This window comes from Daktulosphaira vitifoliae, unplaced genomic scaffold, assembly GCF_025091365.1.
Source record: "Daktulosphaira vitifoliae isolate Bord-2020 unplaced genomic scaffold, ASM2509136v1 Scaffold_1, whole genome shotgun sequence".
NCBI lineage: Eukaryota > Metazoa > Arthropoda > Insecta > Hemiptera > Phylloxeridae > Daktulosphaira > Daktulosphaira vitifoliae.
Genome location: NW_026099572.1, coordinates 10401463 through 10421487, shown reverse-complemented (window position 1 = coordinate 10421487; position 20025 = coordinate 10401463). Strand labels below are relative to the sequence as shown.

The 20025-nt window shown below is 30.0% G+C and overlaps 1 protein-coding gene across 2 annotated transcripts in view; it reads left to right on the top strand.

The window, feature by feature from the left end:
- Positions 1–16453, top strand: part of LOC126896935 (A-kinase anchor protein 200-like) — a 33914-nt gene extending 17461 nt beyond the window's left edge. The window contains exons 3-8 of one of the 2 annotated variants that reach the window (XM_050670132.1): positions 2775–3074; positions 12727–12828; positions 13529–13699; positions 13782–13925; positions 13995–14078; positions 14621–16453. In XM_050670132.1, the coding sequence (XP_050526089.1) occupies positions 2775–3074; positions 12727–12828; positions 13529–13699; positions 13782–13925; positions 13995–14078; positions 14621–14710 (891 nt within the window). In that variant the 3' untranslated portion in view covers positions 14711–16453. Of the gene's footprint in view, positions 1–2774; positions 3075–12726; positions 12829–13528; positions 13700–13781; positions 13928–13994; positions 14079–14620 lie in introns of both variants that reach the window. The other variant, XM_050670133.1, reaches the window with a different exon arrangement.
- The last annotated feature ends 3572 nt before the right edge of the window (positions 16454–20025 follow it).

Here is a 20025-nt window from a genome sequence, read left to right as displayed (position 1 = left end):
TTAATGACAATGCGTATATTGTTTACGTACGTATTATTATTAGCTAACAATAGAACGACAAAATGAATTTGTCGGAATAGTAAAGATAATAATTTCCTTACGTGAGAAACGCATAGTTTTCCAATGGTATTATTAGAACCATGATGAGATAATTCTTAGAAATGCGTTTATAGTTATTTGAATGAACTTAATTTGCTAAAACATTTGATATTTCGTAGACTATAACATAGGTAAATATTTATCGTCGTGTTTTACTTTTATGTTTTTTATAACTTGACCTAGACCTTTGATTTATGGTTTTTATCTTGTTGTCTTGTGTGTTATATTTAGTTAACTACATGCGTTCTAAATTATAGCCTATGCAATAGTTAAATATTCAGTCATTGAAATTTATTGCCCGTCCGTTTTACTAAAACTGTTTGGCCCTTATAAACTTGTTGACATATCACATTGAACGATATGAATATTGAAACATATTTTTATTTCTTTAGTGGTTATATCTATCACTCGTTAAATAAGTATCTGATATTGAAAAATTCTTAACGATTAATTTATACTTGCACCGTCAATAAAAATACTTTTAAGTGATAGATAACTGGTGTTGTAAATTTGAAAAATAAGTCAAGTTATTCTAATTATTTAGATCATAAAATTCTATTCCCGTTATATAAAAACAGTGTAGCCGATACCGTTCCGTCATACATTCTTTTACGTTATCATCAATCCTAAATCCTAAACACTAGGCCTTATATTGAAATTTGTTTACTTTAAATGTTGTAAACCATTGACTCATTCGAATAGAATAACAAAATTACGCAGTTATTGCCCTACAAAAGCCTTATCGTCTAATGTCTTTCATGAAATTTTATGACTGACAATAACATCTAGGTAAAATTTATTCATAATCGATCCTAGTAAAATACTCGACGGTTCAACCTTAGTGTTTTTCGTGTGTGTTCCCCTACTTGTGTCTGATGATGACCCAATTAGGTCGAAACGCGTAATGTCATTAGGATCGCCTGCTCGAAAATATCTAAACTGCCATTGCTAAGTCCCATTTGTGTCAAGGGAATTGTTAACGATACAATTCTCACTCGAACTTGTCCCCTGTTGCCAAAGTGCGTCGGGCGTCCGGAAGGTCAGCCGTTAAAAGCCGGCTGAGTTTCGGACAATCGAACCGACTGGGAAAGCGAATTCTGTTTGTGTTTTTAGTGGCCTGTCGTACATGTGCGAGACGACTTCCGTTGGGTGTTCCGAGCAATGGGCAACATAGGACGACGATCGGGTCCTACCACTGCGACGAAACCCCATTTTTAAATCGGCTTTCCATGTCACAGGAGCTACGGAATTCACAAATAAAACTCGATTTCCTAGTCTGTTCGATTGCGTTACAAGTTAGCGGATGGCGTGGCTAAAAAAAAGAGGAAACCTACACGGCGCTTAGGACCCGACTTATTTGAGTTTGACGTTGTCCGCCCGTTTTGGTATTCGGCATGTGTATCCTATACTGGCATCTGATGAGGCCCAAGAAGGCCGAAACGCGTCATACAATGGGGAACACATGCTAAGCACTAAAGGCTATGTAGATTTTTAAAGGTGACGATTAATTTATACTACTTAGGTAACATCATTGATAAGGAAAGATATAGATTATTCGTTTTTATAATTTTATTAATTTTACAACCCTTCTAGAGGTGTTTGTTAATGTTTTATGTAACAGTCATAAGAGAAGAGGGTTATATTAATAATGTTGTTGGTTTTTAAACTCGATGTTTTGATGTAAACATAATCAAAATCATCACTAGGGGCCAATACAGTAGAAGGTAATCAGAAATATCTAAGATTTTTGAAAATCGTAATTCCCTTTTAGAGGTGTTTGTTAACGTTTTGTGTAACAGTCATAAGAGAAGAGGGATAAATTAATATTGTTGGTTTTTTAACCCGATGTTTTGATGTAAACATAATCAAAATCATCACTAGGGGCCAATACAGTAGAAGGTAATCAGAAATATCTAAGATTTTTGAAAATCGTAATTCCCTTTTAGAGGTGTTTGTTAACGTTTTGTGTAACAGTCATAAGAGAAGAGGGATAAATTAATATTGTTGGTTTTTTAACCCGATGTTTTGATGTAAACATAATCAAAATCATCACTAGGGGCCAATACAGTAGAAGGTAATCAGAAATATCTAAGATTTTTGAAAATCGTAATTCCCTTTTAGAGGTGTTTGTTAACGTTTTGTGTAACAGTCATAAGAGAAGAGGGATAAATTAATATTGTTGGTTTTTTAACCCGATGTTTTGATGTAAACATAATCAAAATCATCACTAGGGGCCAATACAGTAGAAGGTAATCAGAAATATCTAAGATTTTTGAAAATCGTAATTCCCTTTTAGAGGTGTTTGTTAACGTTTTGTGTAACAGTCATAAGAGAAGAGGGATAAATTAATATTGTTGGTTTTTTAACCCGATGTTTTGATGTAAACATAATCAAAATCATCACTAGGGGCCAATACAGTAGAAGGTAATCAGAAATATCTAAGATTTTTGAAAATCGTAATTCCCTTTTAGAGGTGTTTGTTAACGTTTTGTGTAACAGTCATAAGAGAAGAGGGATAAATTAATATTGTTGGTTTTTTAACCCGATGTTTTGATGTAAACATAATCAAAATCATCACTAAGAGCCGATACAGTAATATTTAATAGTAATACAGTACAGTAGAAACTTCATATTTTATTTATTCAAATTAACTTATACAATTAATTTGCTTTTAGGAAAATAACGAAACAGCAACTGCTCCAGCTGAAGAAGCCAAGGAACCCGTAAAAGTCGAAGAAGAAAAATCGACAGAACCTGTTGTACCCGCTGCTGAAACAAATGGTGACTTGGACACAACTGCCGACGAATCTGTCAAGAGCCCAACAGAAGAATCAGCTACGACTGATGAAGCAGAAAAGAAAAAACGCAAGAAGAAGAAAGCGTGGTCATTCAGAAGTATTAGTTTCTCCAAAAAAGACAAGTCTAAGCCAGCCAACAAACAATCGCCCACCAAAACAAAAGATGCAGTACTTGAGGTAAGATTTTACTAAATATTTTAGCTGAAAAATTTGTTTTTCAAACGGGACCCTATACATATCTGATTTACACTTTGAGTAAAATAATGTAGATAAGATGTATTAACTTGAAAAATTCGGTTACCGCTAGTTTTTTTTTTTAATAATTAATGAAAACAATTATATTTTCTCTTGTCGAAAATTCTATATTGAACCATTATTGTATTATAGTCAACGTAATATTTTATTTAATAGAGATCTTGAGCTTAAAGGGTTTTTTTTATATTAATGTGTTTATAGTCAATTTGGCTTGGAAAAACTTTCGCAACTAGTATTCCGCACTAAAAGTGTGTTATTTGGATGCAAGCCAACGTAAGCGGTGTAATTTTTTTCACCGTATTAACGCTGCGGGAAAGGACGCTATAAACACCCCCCCATAGGAATCAAATAATAATAATATATGGCCCGACAATGCAATCGAGATATTATTGGATACACGGTTGATTCTGGAATGTCACCAATTTTGCGACTAAACCCGTACAGGAAGAGAGAGGAGATCTCCAGAGGGACCTCGATGTTTTTCCGAGTAATTGAATTTTTACCCAGCGCTGAAGTTTGCACCAGTTCTTCTATCGTGTTGTATTTTTCTCACTATTACAGTTACCATTATTTGTAATTTGTGGCCTGGACAGTAGCGCATCGTCGTGGTCACAAAAGCAATTGGTGAAACCTTGAACCTAAGTCTGGAGGACGTTGACTCGTTTCCAACACCCGCCCAAACTATGATAGACCTACATATCGGCGGCAGCGATTCCTCTGATATTGCTGTCGATAGTCACGAAATTTTTTAGCGTTTTTTAATTTTTATTATATTTCATTACCGACGAACAGGGAGAATTAGTAGCTGTGTGTGTGTTATGTGGTGCCACGCGCTATAAGAATTAATCACATTTTGGTTTCTTTGATGTATATTGAAAAAAGTAGACAACAATAGCAGTTTGAAAATTGTCAGCGTAAACAATAAACACACACACACAAAATACCTCTTTGGTGATTATTAGAAGTTATTATATTGCGCGCGTGGACGTATTTTCAGGCGAGTTTTCTGTATCCAATACAATATGCTCGACACGACTTTTGTCTGCCGTCAGGAAACTCGGAATTATTCCGTACGTTGCCGCCCGTTTTCCTCTCCGGCACGGGTATATTTTTTACCGGTAAACCACACCTCGATCGAATCAATCGAAAAATGTCCATTATGCCAATAATTGTCGTTGATCCACGTATGTTTAATTCTTAGACTTGTAGCGCTGACTCGGCACAATTTGTGTTCAAGACAATTACACTGTTGTTGTAGTAATAAAGTGAGTTTTATTAAGCGTTTCATTTTATACGTGCAATTACGACGTCTTCAATATTTCATTTACTGTAGTCGTAGTTAAGTTCAGCGAGGGGGACTTTATCTCTATTCAACAAACTCTTGATATAATAAAAAGTGTAAAATAATACATTCTCCTTCAAGCCGTTGTTCAGTTTAACGTTCCACCAGTGCACTTATGTACGGTAAAATGTAAAATTTATAATGAATTGGTAGTTAAGAAGCCGAAAAAAAATTCCGTAATATTTTTACTACTGTCAAAGTAATGAGTCTGCTTTTGTTCATCAATTTATCAACTGCGCTAAAATTTCATTTCTAGTTTCGTTATTTTGGAGAAAAAAAAATCAACCATTCGGTTTTTAATGAATATAAAAAAACAATATTGTATTTCCTTCCCCGATGAAACAAAACGTGATTTTTATCTTTTTTAACGTCTCAGACTAAAGTTCCGTTAGCTACAGTGCGGCACTTAAGCACTCGAAAAGAGTCGGTTGCGGCAAAACGGTATCTTAAGGGCGGTGCCAGTACTAACCTAACCTCGAAAAGTACTTGGGGCACGTGCGACAAAATACACTTTTACGCGTAAACTACTAAAATTCACTAGACCGGTTAAAAGCATTTCCCCCTAATCCAAATAAAAAAAGCGAATAAAGTTTGATAAGCACGGTGAAAGTGAAATTATGAATGAAGGCTCAGTGGGGAAAAAAAGTACAAAAATAAAAAAACAGACGCCCGCGATCGATCCGGTTGAGGAGAAACCGTCGCGACGCCGGTACCCATGGCAACATCAGACGGTCAGACTGTGCTTTGTTAAGGTAACATGTATACCACTGCCGTCCAAAATGCAACTCGTGTGTACAGTAATCAAGTAAATGCATAGCAATGTAATACTGTGTCGCCCACGCACCGTGTGTTCATCGATTGTGTCCGACAAACCGGCTGCGGCTGACTGGTAGTCGAATTTTATTATTTCATGTTCTATTATAAATGAATTGCGTTTACGTTTAACCCAACCGCAACTCGATAGTAGAAGTATAATAGAGAATCGTAGTTAATCAATATACAAGTACAAAAGAAAAAAATTGTACTCGATTTGATATACAGCCGTTGTTTTTCGATTTTAATACTATTTAGTTGATGCTATGTACTATTAAGAATCGCATCCCATATTTCCACTTCCGTAAGGACTACCCGAGATAGTATCTAACTCGAAGCTCTGCAACACAGAAAAATGGTACACTTCCGGTTACGTATTGCAAAAAAAGAAACATTTCATTGGAATACATTTAAAACGCATTAATGATTATGTAGTACGATTACAATGTACACTTGAATGAGTTCTCACGTTTCTTGTTTTGACAATGTTTTTCGTATAATTTAATGTCCGACTGTGTAATACGTTGTTTATCTGTAGAAACATTTTTTCTGATTATTTTCTTATTAAGTTTTATTCACTGCAGATGTTTCACTGGGATTAAAGCTGTGAACTGAAAACAAACTCCAGCACGCAATCGTAGCGTATGTCATCTGTTGACTCACAAACTGAGAATGTTTTACGACCGATAACGACGTGCACGTCATTTTTAATGTGCCACTCTGAAAAAGTGTACATCGTTGATTGATACAATCAGTGGCATCTAAAGCGATTTTAATAGATTATCATACTCCACTAAATGATTAATTAAGTGGCTGACATTCTGTTTAGTGTTTCTATCAATCGATTTTTTAGATTGAAATTTAGCCTACAACATTATTTTTGTTTACGATCTACAATACATATGGACAACATAAGACCGTTGTGTTTGCATTTAACCAAGACGATGGAATGTATTCGTTCCATTGAGTAGTGAATACTTATTATTTAGCAATTATTTGCCCAACTAGTCGTCGGTACAGTTGTTACGCATTTAAGTTTATTATTGTTGAAGAAAACAATCATTCATCTATTTTCAAATCATTTATTCTCGTTGAAATAACCTTGAATTTTTATTTATATGCAATTTTCGTGATTTGATTGCGCATAGGTTCTTCAATATCGTGTCCTTTAAACTCGGCGTGTTAATGTGACCCACAAGACTGGTATGCGTCACATTTTATTATTATTACGCACACAATACCGCGCCTAATTTAAATTAACATATTTTCGATCTTCTGTATGTTTTACACGATGTCTTGGAATTATCGGTATTCGATTATTCAACTCAGAATACGCGAACACACAACAACACTTCATTTTTCAACGCGGATTATAATGTCAGGCTTATTTTTTTTTTTTTATCAATTCTACTTACGCGCTGTTCCTATTTAATCGAATTATATCAAACATGTTTGATTAATGAATATAAATTAATATTGATTTTTTTTTTTTCCAAAATGAATGTAATTATTTTATTTTTGCGAATGAGAGTTATTTCATAAAAATCTCATCTATTTTTAACCATTGTCGTGCAGCGATCGTTTTGTAAATAATAAAATATGTTTGCGCGAATAACAATTATTTGTCAGGGGTGAGCCTAAATTGTAATTATCAAGATTTATTTTTATAAACACATAAAAAGTAATTGTATGCTTACAACGAATATAACAAAAATAACAATAGTTAAGGTTTATCCTGTCGATTCAAACGTCCCACGGTCCTAAAAAAGGCAATCCTTACCAGTTCCAAAACTTGTAAACAAACACCGGTTGAAAATTCTTGAGTTTAAAACATCTAAAAACGACACTTTGATGTCTCTCCCCACTATTTTTTTTAAGTGTACATAGCATAATAAAAGTAATAATTATTATGAAATTCACTTTAGAAAACTTCTTGTTTGTGGTACTTGGATCAGATAACGACGCATGTAGATCGGATTTCTAATCGATTTTATTTACCTTGGTGTATACCTTCTGACATTCTGAATAATTACAAAGGCTGTTCACAGAATAATGAAAGACGAATTTCTAACGAACTACGTCCAAGTTGACTCTATTTTCATTACGAGTTTAATCTTGTGAAAATTGTTGTCGTTCAATACGGTAATAAATTCTGCGGTTATTATGAAAAATTGTGTAATACGTTAAAAAACGACCAAGTATATCATGGGCTATATTTTTACCTTTATCCGTTATCTGACTGATTGTGTCTGTAAGTCATCCATCCATCGACTGATATACTAGGTCGTAGACAGCAAAAACAAAAGAGCGAGTTTTCTGTTGGTCTGTATACAACACTTATTATTGCAAGTCGATTGTAAACAAACCGTTATGCATTCTTAAAAGCAATTTTCTGATATGAGCCGGTATGTATAATAAAAAATGATGACGGTTACGGTGTGTAATATATTTTGAGGCGAACCTCTAGGGTAAGCAAGAAGACGTGTCCCGCGCACAGACAATATAAAATATAATAACAATAACAATAAAACCCTTGGATTGCCTACGAGTAACGTCCTTCAAAATGTTCAACGAAAAGAGAAAAAGCGGAAGATTCCTTTACATTCTGTACAATATTAATATTGTGCTTTAGTATAACTTCCCCTTAATCAATAGACTAGAATTCACCAGAATTGTATGGTATTATAATAGCTTCGGTGGCGTTCAACCGGTTTGTGTGCTGTTGTAACTGCTGCTGTCGTACCGGTGCATTGAACTATGTTGATTTTTTTTTTTTCGACAAAGACCGCATACAGCCCGAACTGTTGCTAACGTGCGTCAGCCTTACACTATCTATCTGTATATATTTTATGTATATCTGTTCAAGTACTATATACATAAAGAGTTCTTAACCGAGTAGTAGGAGGTGTATGTTGTCTTGTTTTGTTGCCTCCAGTTGAGGTTCAAATGGCGCGTAACCGCGGAACGGATGCCTCTACGCTACAGCCCTCCCTCCCCGCACACGTAGTCTTGAATCTTCTCCACCGTCAGTTCTTTCTTTCTTTTTTTTTTTTTTTTTACATAGTAATAGAATGAAATCTTACAACTGGAGTGCCTGTAGAACAAAATAATTACAACCAAAACTTACTTGAAATCACTCTTCTTTTCACGTGAGACAAACTGTCGTTGTGTTTTTTCTTACTTAGTATTTTGGAGTACATAATTAAAACTAAATTGGAAGTCGCACAAAAATAAAAACAATAGGAAGTCGCGTCACATGTAAGGGAAACTGTTGTTGTCACTAAAAGTCATGAGAAGAATTTGTATTCTGATGTTTCAAAGATTTTTTTTCTGTTAGTTTAACAAATGTGGTTAATAAAACATGACTGTAAAGAAGAGGATAAACAACGTGCCGTTGATAAATCGTTACGGTGCCCTAAGATATTTTCCTCTTATAGTGTCTGATACGTTGTGTGCATACTATCATGCGACCTATTCATCAAATTCACCGATTTTGTCTTGAGTGATGAGCCTTTTCCGCTATTTCCCGATTCGAACGTTATCCTATATATCAAATGCAGACCCCTCTGCCGAAGTTAAACAGTGTGATGATATAAGTGGTAATAGCTGCGTACCCTGACTAATTTTAATCGTTCTTTTCATCTGTGCTACTATAGATTATATAATCCTACTAAATTGGTGTCAGATATTATATCTATAGAATTAACAAATCATATCGGCGCCCATCAATCAAAAAATCTATCCAGCGATTAAAATGGATTTTTTTAAGACCCGTCAGAAAAACCACTGTTAATGTACCGTTAACGATTTTTACATTTCTGTGTACTGATGGTGTTGGGGAGTAAAGAAAAATGTATTTTCAGTCAGCATTGGAAAATATGACTTCCTAAGCTTCTAGTTTGTCACCCCTCTTGTTTTGCACATTTATTTCAACCGTCGTTATATTTATCCCAAGATCGACATTTTGTTGGCTTAAGCTTTAGTTTTATTGTTTTGGTTGTACTATTGAACGTTCTGCCAACATTTGAATAATACATACATCTCTCTCAAATAGTTTCATCCCCTACAGTATCATTTATACTTGTGCATAATAATTTATAATCCGCAATACCGTGTTGTCAAACCTTTCGACCACTGTGTAAATAAACTAGTACAGTCCGTGTTATCTGTGGTGAATGAAACAGAATGAACTTATAATGTATTTCTCCCGAGTTGTGGACTCGACATTTCTCAGTGGGGTTGTCATTTTTACGATTGTTATTTTATTATTTGCTGTCTTGGAAGCGACAGTGTGTCATTGTTATGACGTCGAACTGATACACAGATAACTTCGATGCTGGATAGATTATTTTAGAGTGTTCTAAAAAGAGCGTGACAAATGTAAAATCATTTACCATGACGTTTGGATAAATAAAAGTAGAACAAAAAAGAAAACCATCTGACACCCATTTATAACCAGCTCAGTTTGGATGATAAATGATTGAAAAATTAATACGTCTTGATTCTTAGCTGTGCCTTTGATTTTTCACGTTTACCTTCAATTGTTACAGTACTTAAGTAATTGTGCACTCGAGTATTGCGCGTTGAGTCATTTAATTAATTCGCACATTTTCTTTCCCTCTCGGAAATATTTTTCGGTAGATAATTTTACACTAACAAATGTTTATTTACCTCAATTGTGATTTATTCGAAATGTCGATTGTGAATACTACACGCCATAGTGTTTCGAAACACGCAAAATCCATTAAACCAATTGAGAAATTGACTGTACTTTTGGCTCGCTGATATTCACACTGGGTGTTGTAAATAATATTTCTGTGTGAAATTTCACATTTATCTTCTCACTCGATTACTTCATTATATCATTCTAATCTAGTCGATGTCATATTTTTTCCATATTATTATCGGACACGATTACAATTACGAAGGGAAATCAAGAAAATCGCCTTTGCTTTTACTGTGTAGTAGGTTATTTTAAAGTCAATGGAAATGGAAATTTCTCCGGTCGGTTTGTCATGTTTTAGTTGTATAGAGATATTTAGTAGAAGTTGCACTCAATTCGAGCTGCGTATTTCAATGCGAGACATCAAGTCGCCTGATATTCGATAAGCTCATAATTCCAACATGAATTGTATTTATGCAAGTCAGCTACTTTAATTTTATAGTATTATTGATGTGTACTGTTTTGGTTATTTTAATTTCAAAACTATTCACGAGCTTATTCAGTTAAAAAATTTTAAGTGTGCTCTTTGTGCACAACTTATTATAATATTTTATAGCCTGCTAGTGTGTTGTTAGTAATATCTTGTTTTGTGCTAGAGAAAAGATAAAGCCGCATGGGTGTGTGTTCGTTGTCTGCGGCAAATCCAGTTGTTTTGGTAATCGTTTGAAACTCTTGGTTATATCGTGTGCCCGTTAAAACTCGTAAAAAATCAGCAAAATTTCTGCAGTCGTTAAACTCGACTGGTGAAAACGAGTTTTAATGTGACACCTACCACCAAATACTATCGATAGGTTTTTTGTCTATATCTGTTTATGATAAATGGTCTAAACGATTCTTTATGTTTTTGTAAATATATGGTTTTATAAAAAGAATTTGCCAGTCATTCGACTAGCGTTTGAGTTTGATTCAAGATTAAATTGTATGAAAACGAGTAATACTCATTGCACCATAAATATTGGCTTGAAAATAATTCTCTTCGAATTGTCGTACGCTTTGTTTCCAAACCAAAACCTCTTCTCTTTGAATTTTATCGTTAACTGGTAATATTACTATATTGGAGAGTCTACGACGTTTAACAAAATCACATGACATGCTCGTTTGCATTTATCAATGTTTTACAATTTGGTTTTTTCGAATCGCATTAAAAACTTTTCCAAGTATTTTTGCATCTGTTAATGCGGACATTTGCCCATCAGCTAACAGCGTCGTAATACTCACAAAACTCGTAAACATCACGTTGCATTATAATTTTATTATTTTAAAGCGCATTAAATCCAACAATACTAATAGCATCAAATGGTATGTACTATTCAAAATCACACCTATAAACTCATAATTGATACGTTTTTTACGTTGACTTAACTCCACGGTTCTCTTATGGTGTACATATTTTACGCATGTAACTGTGTGACGTTACATTTGACATGAGTGGATAAGGTTCGTTCAAGGATTTTATAGGATCATCTTTTTTTTCATGTCCTCGCGTATGATCCGTGTAACGTATATTAGTTTATTACGCAGATCACATTATCACATACATGTAAATATATCCGTGTAGTCGTGGCAGCCTAGTTTGAAATTTAACTGTCAATAAAAGCAATGAGATTGATATCGAAAAAAAATCCAAGAAATTGTAAACAATACGTTTTATCGCGTCGTGTTTGTCCTCCTCGGTAAACCTATAAATAAATTGGTCCATAATGTCACTGCAACAGTGTTTTCGCTCCCGTCCAACATCAATACACCAAGCTTGTTTAGCTTTCCCTCGTTCAAAGTATATAAGTATAATTTACGACTTGCTGTAATCACTATGATTTCGCAGGATTCGAGGACGTTTATTTCTAAGGTATGAACAAAGAAAAGAATGTTTATGTGTAATAAAATATACCGTTGCTTTTTTTTAACTTTTCGCTAAGAAATCTTTATGCTTTATCATTATTTTAATATTTCAATTTACAAAAATATCCACTTTTAATTAACTAGTTGTTGAAATATGTTTGCAAGAAATATGTATAGGTTTAAAATATATTTTCTCATTATTTTGAAAAAGTTATTTATTTCTATGTTATACTCTGCCGGACTCTTTGATATAGCTGTTTTTTTTACTAATTGTAGTGTTATAGTAAACGATGTTTCTTTAATAGTTGCATTACCTTAAATTTTTGTGCTTGAATTTATTATGATTCAAATTATAAAACTTAATTTGTTTTTAAATGACGTTATAAATTTAATAAATAATTGATGTTTTGTTTATATTATTTTTATATTTGACATTTGAATTTGTTAATTATGACCAATCGCATTTCTTTTGTTGTGCGTTGTCTGGATGTATACTTACTTAACTAACTATAGAATAGGTTAAATGGAATTTAAACAGCCCTTAACGAGTACAGAATTGGTTGGATAAAAATCTAAAGATTGTATTACTATTGTTATCACACGACGAGTGCGTTATTGGTTGGTTCCCGTAGGGGCTAGTTGATTAATGTAAAAGAATATTCTGACCTCTTCAATGACTATCCCGTCATATTGTGTGTCAGTTAATTGAACATAATTCAATCATTGTATGCATTTATAAATCATAATCGCCTCTCAAGAGTCTCACCATAAAGATCGTTAACCACTCTTCCTAACCTTGCCCACATTTTAAGAAAACGTCACAGGAATAATGTATTAACATAAACTTTAATTTTTAGGTGGCTGAAGATGAAGTAGCGAAAGAAGAAGAAACCGAAACATCAGCAGCTGTTGAAGCCCCAAAAGTTGAAGAAAAAGCTAAAGAAGAACCCGAAGTTAATGTAAGTATTACAATTTTTCATTGCTGTGATAAATTCATTCAATTTTTTGTTTCAATATACATGCTTTAGTATACTACTGTAACAGTCATTAATATAACTAATGTTACATTAACAGATAATATTCTAATGTATACATTTATAATTGATCAATCAAGCATGTATAGTGTAATAAATTATTGAGACTATTATCAATAAGTTTCAATTACAGTATTTTGAAACATAACAAAATAAATGTTCAGTTATTAGCTCATTTTAAACTATTTCATCAATTCAAAGATAATCTATTGGTTTTTGAAATTAACTAATTTTTTTTTTTTTTTATAATTAAACAGAATATTTGCTTTATGTTTTTGCCAAAATTGTAATTTTTACTGCATTGTGAGTATTTCAATTTCAATTTAAAAATGGTGCCATTAAATAGTCCCTATAACTGTATTTTTTGATAATTTAAAAAAAAAATCTATTATTTTAAAAAGAAATGTAGAACTTGCACAAATTCTAGAGACATTATTTGAATTCTATTAAAATGTTTGACCTATAAAATCAATTACAAAAATTCAACTTATTTAACTAAATAAATATATTGATTAAAACCTATGTACTTTTCTTGAGTGCCGCCATTAACACTACACTACTTATATACTGTTTGCTCTTTTAATAACTGATAAATGTATTTATATTATAATATTTTTATTTTTAGAGCACTCAGACTACTGAAGTTCCACCTCCTTTGCCAAGTAGCCCTCCCCCAGTAGAGGCACCTATTATTGAACAAACTTCAGCACCTGTTGAAACAGTTGCCCCTGTTGAAACTCCAAGTCCACCAAAACCTGAAGAAAAACCTGATATTTTACAACCTGAACAATCTGAAGTAATTAATCAAATTTATTTATTTTTCTATGTGTATATAAACAGAAAAAATATTCACCAATTATAAATTATAATTACTTTAGGATGATACTGTTGGTGGTGGTGAAGGATTGGCTGAACCTCCTGAAGGATTAAATACTTCTGATATTGAAAAAGAAGTAGCTGAAGTACCTTTGGTTAATGGAAATCACGTAGAACATGAAGAATCATTGCCTTCCTCTCCTAATGTAATAGTTCAATAATTTTTTTTTTATTATTAACTTAGTTGTAAATAATGTTTTTACTTTTTTTTTTAGGTTGAATCTGTTACAGAAAAAATTGAAGCTATCAAAATTAGCAATGCAATTGAATCTAATGATGTACATCATGAAATTTCACATGTTAGTATATAATTTGTTTTATTGCATTTTTAAACTTTATTTTATTAACTAAAAAAAAATGTTACACTTGTGTTGACACAAAATACAAAATAGGTCATTATATTTATAAATATTAAATAATAATTATTACCTAATATTATATAATATTAATATTTGTTCATTTGCACTACCATTTATCGATATAATTAGTGGGTAATTGGTGGAAAAAACGTGCTATGTAGGAATTCGTAAAATTTATTATTAAATAAGATAAAAACAAAATTGTTATTGTAATTTCTTTTAAATATTATTTGAACAATACATAGCAGCACATTCTTTCAACTTAATCAAAATTATTATACAAATAAAATTAGATTGATGCATAGTGTGCTAATTCACAAAAAAAAAAAACAAAATCTGAAAAAGTTTTACCTAATATCACATAATTTCCACCAAACCTGAAATTAACAATTACAAATAAATTACTATTAATATGGTAACTTATAAACTAATTTTGATAATTTTAGCAAATAATATTATTAAAATGTCATTATTTTATCTAGGAAGTTAATGGAATAAATGATGCAGTAGCAGTCTCAAATTCAAATGAAGTCACTTGTTCTGATGCTAATTGCAACGGTACAGATGACTAAGGCTGGTCTCATAATAATATTTCTCTAACCATTGAACTTAATGTTGACATCAGTTTTCATAAATTACTTAATGTTATTACCTACTACTTTACATAAAAAAGAAAAATTTTATTTTTTAATTTTGCTAATTATTTTTATAATCTATCAACGTATAAAAACACATTCCCAGTTGATATATTGTAAATTAATTTGTCCTGAAGAATATTTTTATACCTAATTTTATAAACCTTAACAAGCAAACAATTTTTCTGTTACAAAACTTGCATTTTGTAAAATTATTTAAATAGGCTGTTTTTAAATATGAATATATTTTTTTTTAATTATTATTATTATTATTATTATTATTTATTATTACTGTCTTAGATTTTATAAATTTAAAAATTACGCAACAAAAAAATATATGTATAGAAAAACAATTACTATTTAGTTGTTGTGCTTAAAAACAATTTAAGGTAAAAATAAAAATTTTACTTCTTTTGATAAGAAAATGTAAAACGCTCAATTTTTATTATTTTATACTACATTCTGGACCAATTATAATATTTTTAATACAGAAACATTAATTTATTTTCTTAAAAATATATACAGAACATGTAAGCATGATCAAATTTTCTACATTATTTAATATACATTTTAGCATATATTTGTATTTATTTTAATTTAAAAATATTTATGAAATGTTAAAAACATAAACTTTTGTTATCATTTTTATATCTGACCCAAAAGTAAAAAATTAGAATTATTTAATAAAAATGTTGTGAATTTTAGTTGTAATATCTTTGGTATAATGTCCAAGCGCCTATAGTGTATAAGGAATTTTGGACACAAAGTGATACTTTACATCATACATTAAAACCTTCCCTAGGCGTTTTTACTGTATATTATATTATTAATATTACTATTACTACATGTATAGTTACTTCAAATTATTATCTTTTAGGTAATATAGATATTCAAAGCAAATTTTTAAAAACCTAATTAGACTTAAATTACTTTTTTTATATTAAAATAAAAATTTATATATTATATGTACAAGATTTTATTGCTCCAAATTAAGCTGATAATTTTTTATATATATTATGTTTTAATACTGTTTCACACTTTTATAAAATAATTTTACCATAATAATTAAAAACATAATTTATATTCAACTATATGTAAGCTACTATCAAATTTTGTTGGAAAATTTTTTTATTGATTAACGGAATTTAGTGTTGTTATTTTAGCTCAAACCTATTTGTCGGTGTATAAAAAAAAATTATTGTAAATGTTAGCTTATTAGATTGTTCTCTTTATTTATTTTATTTGACTTCAAAATTTTATTTCGTTCATATTTTTATATATACATTATCAAGAATTAAGTGTATATTTATCTATAAGAACTTTTTGTAAGTTAACATTAAATTTAGTATATTCAATTGTGTCTACTATATATATTTATATATTATTGTGTTGATATCTATAGATTTAAGTCTTGTATTTGTCGTTTTTATGATAAAGTGACATTATGTGTGTGAATAATTTATCATTTAATTAATGATAAATTATTGATATAGATAATATTAAGCTTATTCAAGCCATCTCTATTGTAGATTTAGAGTATTAATTTCTACTAGCTTATGTATATGAACATATTTTTCATGATTAATTACTTAATTTAAAATAATTAGAATTTTTTTATTTCTATGCAATCCTAATATTTATCCTGTTTGTGAACTATGACTAAAATGACATGATATTTAATATTCTGGTTTGCATTTTTTTTGTTTTTTGAAGTAAAAACACCTTTAATAATTTGAGTTATTACTATAGCTACAATAATTGAATTTAATTATTTTTATTATGAATATTACTCTAAACTGTATATTTTGTATATACTTTATTTCAAATACCTTTAAATTATTACCTCTTATTCACTATTTCTATTTTTACAAGCAATACAATTTCTGTAGTTATGTTTGATATTCCCATTAAAACTTACTGTGTTTTATAAAAAACAAATTTATTCAATTAATGTGATTTAAAAAAAAAAAATTTTTCTTATATTAATAGTAGAAAAACTGATATAAAAATCACAATAACCGAGTTTCATCTTGATTTGTTATTTTAGGATTCAGAAGCACAACTAAAATAAAATATTTTAAATTATTTCAACTTGTATTTTACTACAGTAACTTAAGATAATAAATAGAGCAGACGTTTGCTAAAAAAATTTATAAGATTAACTAATTATCAGTTTGTTGACTAAAAAGATCTTATATTCAATAAAACGAAAATTTGAATTGGGGATCTACGAATCCTCGAATTTCGTTTGTGAGATAATGTAAATATCCATTTTTAACATAAATGTTAGGTTTTAAATTGAATGTATTTAATTTGAATTTCATGCATAATACTTATTCATAGAAATAATGATATATTTAATGTTTACAATAGTCTCTTTGAAACAGAAGATAATCATTTTAATAAAAAAATAATTAATTTTTATTAAAAGTAATTAGTAATTTGAAATTAGTAATATTAGCATAATAATTATCAGTTTAATTTATTAACAAATCCTCACTGAACGACAATAATGTTTGTTCAATGTAAATAGCCATTTTTAGTATTTCTTGATAAATGTATTATGCTTAATTGAAAGGAAAAGATAAAAATGCTATTAACTAAGGCGTCAAACGTTTCACTGTATGGTATTTTTGTTCCTTAATTAACTGACTTAAAAAATATCCTGATAAGTATTTTTTTTATTATTATTTTTTGTAAAAAATCATTTTTAAATCAAGAAATTAATAAAAACCTATTGTTTATCATAGTAAGTGTGATGAGACTACGTTGCAGGGGATGGTTATTAATCATTAAAGATATTTTGCGCTTTAAATTGTAGTAAAACTGTTACAATCAGATGTTTTTATAATTTATGCTTTGAATGTTTCTCAAAAATTTCGGTTATACTTTAAATACTGTAGGATTTTTTGATGTTACTATATTTAGGTTATCATTTATATTTTATACGACATTTTGCTTTTTATACTTTACTATCATTAGCTTAAGGTAATATATTTTTAGTGTTTTTATTACCTTTTATCAATTAACTAATAAATAAAAAATTATATTTAAATAAAAGACATTATTATTTAACGAGTAATGGAGTGGGTTGTAATAAACGGACTTTTAGTATATTATATTCTGAAGATGACTTCCTACAATTGTCATTTATTGGGTATACGTCTAATTCGCAAAACATTGTACAATAGATTTCAATAAATCTTTACAAAAAGATTTACACGACCTTTACATATATTCATGTTATCTTATTTTTGATAACAGAGCCGGATTAAGGAGGGTTTAAGGTGCAAGTATTCCGAGACCTTAGGCTTAAGAAGCCGATTTTAAATATTAATAGCCTACCATGATTTATTTTTTATACAAAAATGACTATTTTTGCTCATCACATTTTCATAGAAACGATTTATCTTGAGTTGGAGCTCATCTCAAAACCCAAATAGTTTTAAACTTTTTCTCTCTTTGAATATCAGAAAAACCCACCATAGTAGTCTTGCGGCATAATTGGAAAAAGTATAGATAATATCCGACAGTGATTACCATCACTAACATAATAAACGCGAACCTGTTAAATTTCACTCAAATATTAAATGCCTGTTTAATTATTTGCTCAATCAAAAATAAACTATTTTTTTTTATTTTTCTAAGAAGTATATAGAAAGAAAACTTATTGTCTCTTTTATATTGTATTATAATGTCGCTATGAACAGTTTTTAAATGAGTTATATTAATATTAATAAGTGACAAATTGTTTACAATATTTTTACGATGTTTGACTTTAAAGTCTCATATTTCATAGAAAAAATAACATTAAGATAAATATTAAAATAAAAAATTATAACAGTTTTTAATACGTAACATTTTTTTGAAAATGCCATTTTTATGATATTATAATAATAAAATATTTTTTAAATTCCTAAAATTTAATATTATTTTTTAAATTTTGGCACTGATAGGTTCAATTATATTAAAAACCCAGCACAGGGGGGTCGCGGCACAGTGGTGACGTGACATATTTGGATCAAGTATAATGATATCTGACAGTGATTAAAATCACTATCATAAAAAACGCTTCAATGCAAATCTTTAGATAGTGTTTAATTNTGATTAAAATCACTATCAAAAAAAAACGCTTCGATGCAAATCTTTAGATAGTGTTTAATTTTAAAAAATAGGTGGATTATTCCAAAAGCAACATGATCTGCTAGTTCGTTATTAATATCCTGATTCAGATAAAGTATATCGAATGAAAAAGGGATTATTAAAAATTATTATTTCTCATAAAAAAATTATGTTGATCCATACACTTTTCAATAAGTTATAGCATTATAAAGTTAAAAAGAAAAAAAGAAAATCGAGAATTTTCACACAAAAATAGCATTCGGTAGCCAATTTCACTCTGAAGACAAAATAAAATACGAAATTTTTTTTTCCATAATAAAGTGCATTACATTAGCTTTAATTTATGATATATATAAAAGTGTCAGACTTTCCGGAACACTTTTAAAAGTTAAGTTGAAAAAGTTAATTTTTTGTAAAAAAGTTGTCATTTTAAATCCCCCCCTGTGGACAGTTAAAGGATCAGATATGACAAAAAAATATACCAAATGAAAGGTAATGATATCATGCATCTATATAAAAAAAATTATATTAATATGTTCATTTTTAAAAAAGTTATGGCAGTTTTTAGTAAAAAAAATTGAAAACATTTTGAAAATTAGCAATTTTTAAATTTGTAATTTTTTTGGAAGTTTCCCCCATTTACGGGGAACGAGGGATTTTTTTTTAATTTTTGAGGGTAATGTCTTCGACTAGATACGATTTGTGATCTTTTGACGTATCATTGAAAGAAATCGGTTCGGTGAGAGCTGAGAAAAAGTGGTAACAGACACAAAAAAAAAAAAACACATCTTAGTAAAACCAATACCTTCTCAGCTTCGCATCGAAGCTAAATTCGGATTCTTGAGACGTATAGATCATAAAAAATCTACCCAGTGAAAGCTTAATACTTATTAAGCTGAGTATATGGATATACAAAAAATATAGTAAAATAACACTTTCTCAGTTTCACATCGAAGCTAAAAATAAATAAACTAAAATAACTTATTTAGCTTTGATATAAAGCTGGGAAGTTATTGTACCATGATGTGATTTTTTTGTGTGTATCCTTAACAATTTTCTGTTCTTACGGGGCTAATTTTGCTTATCAATACGCTTAAAAGAAAAATTTAGAATAATAACTCGAAAATAAA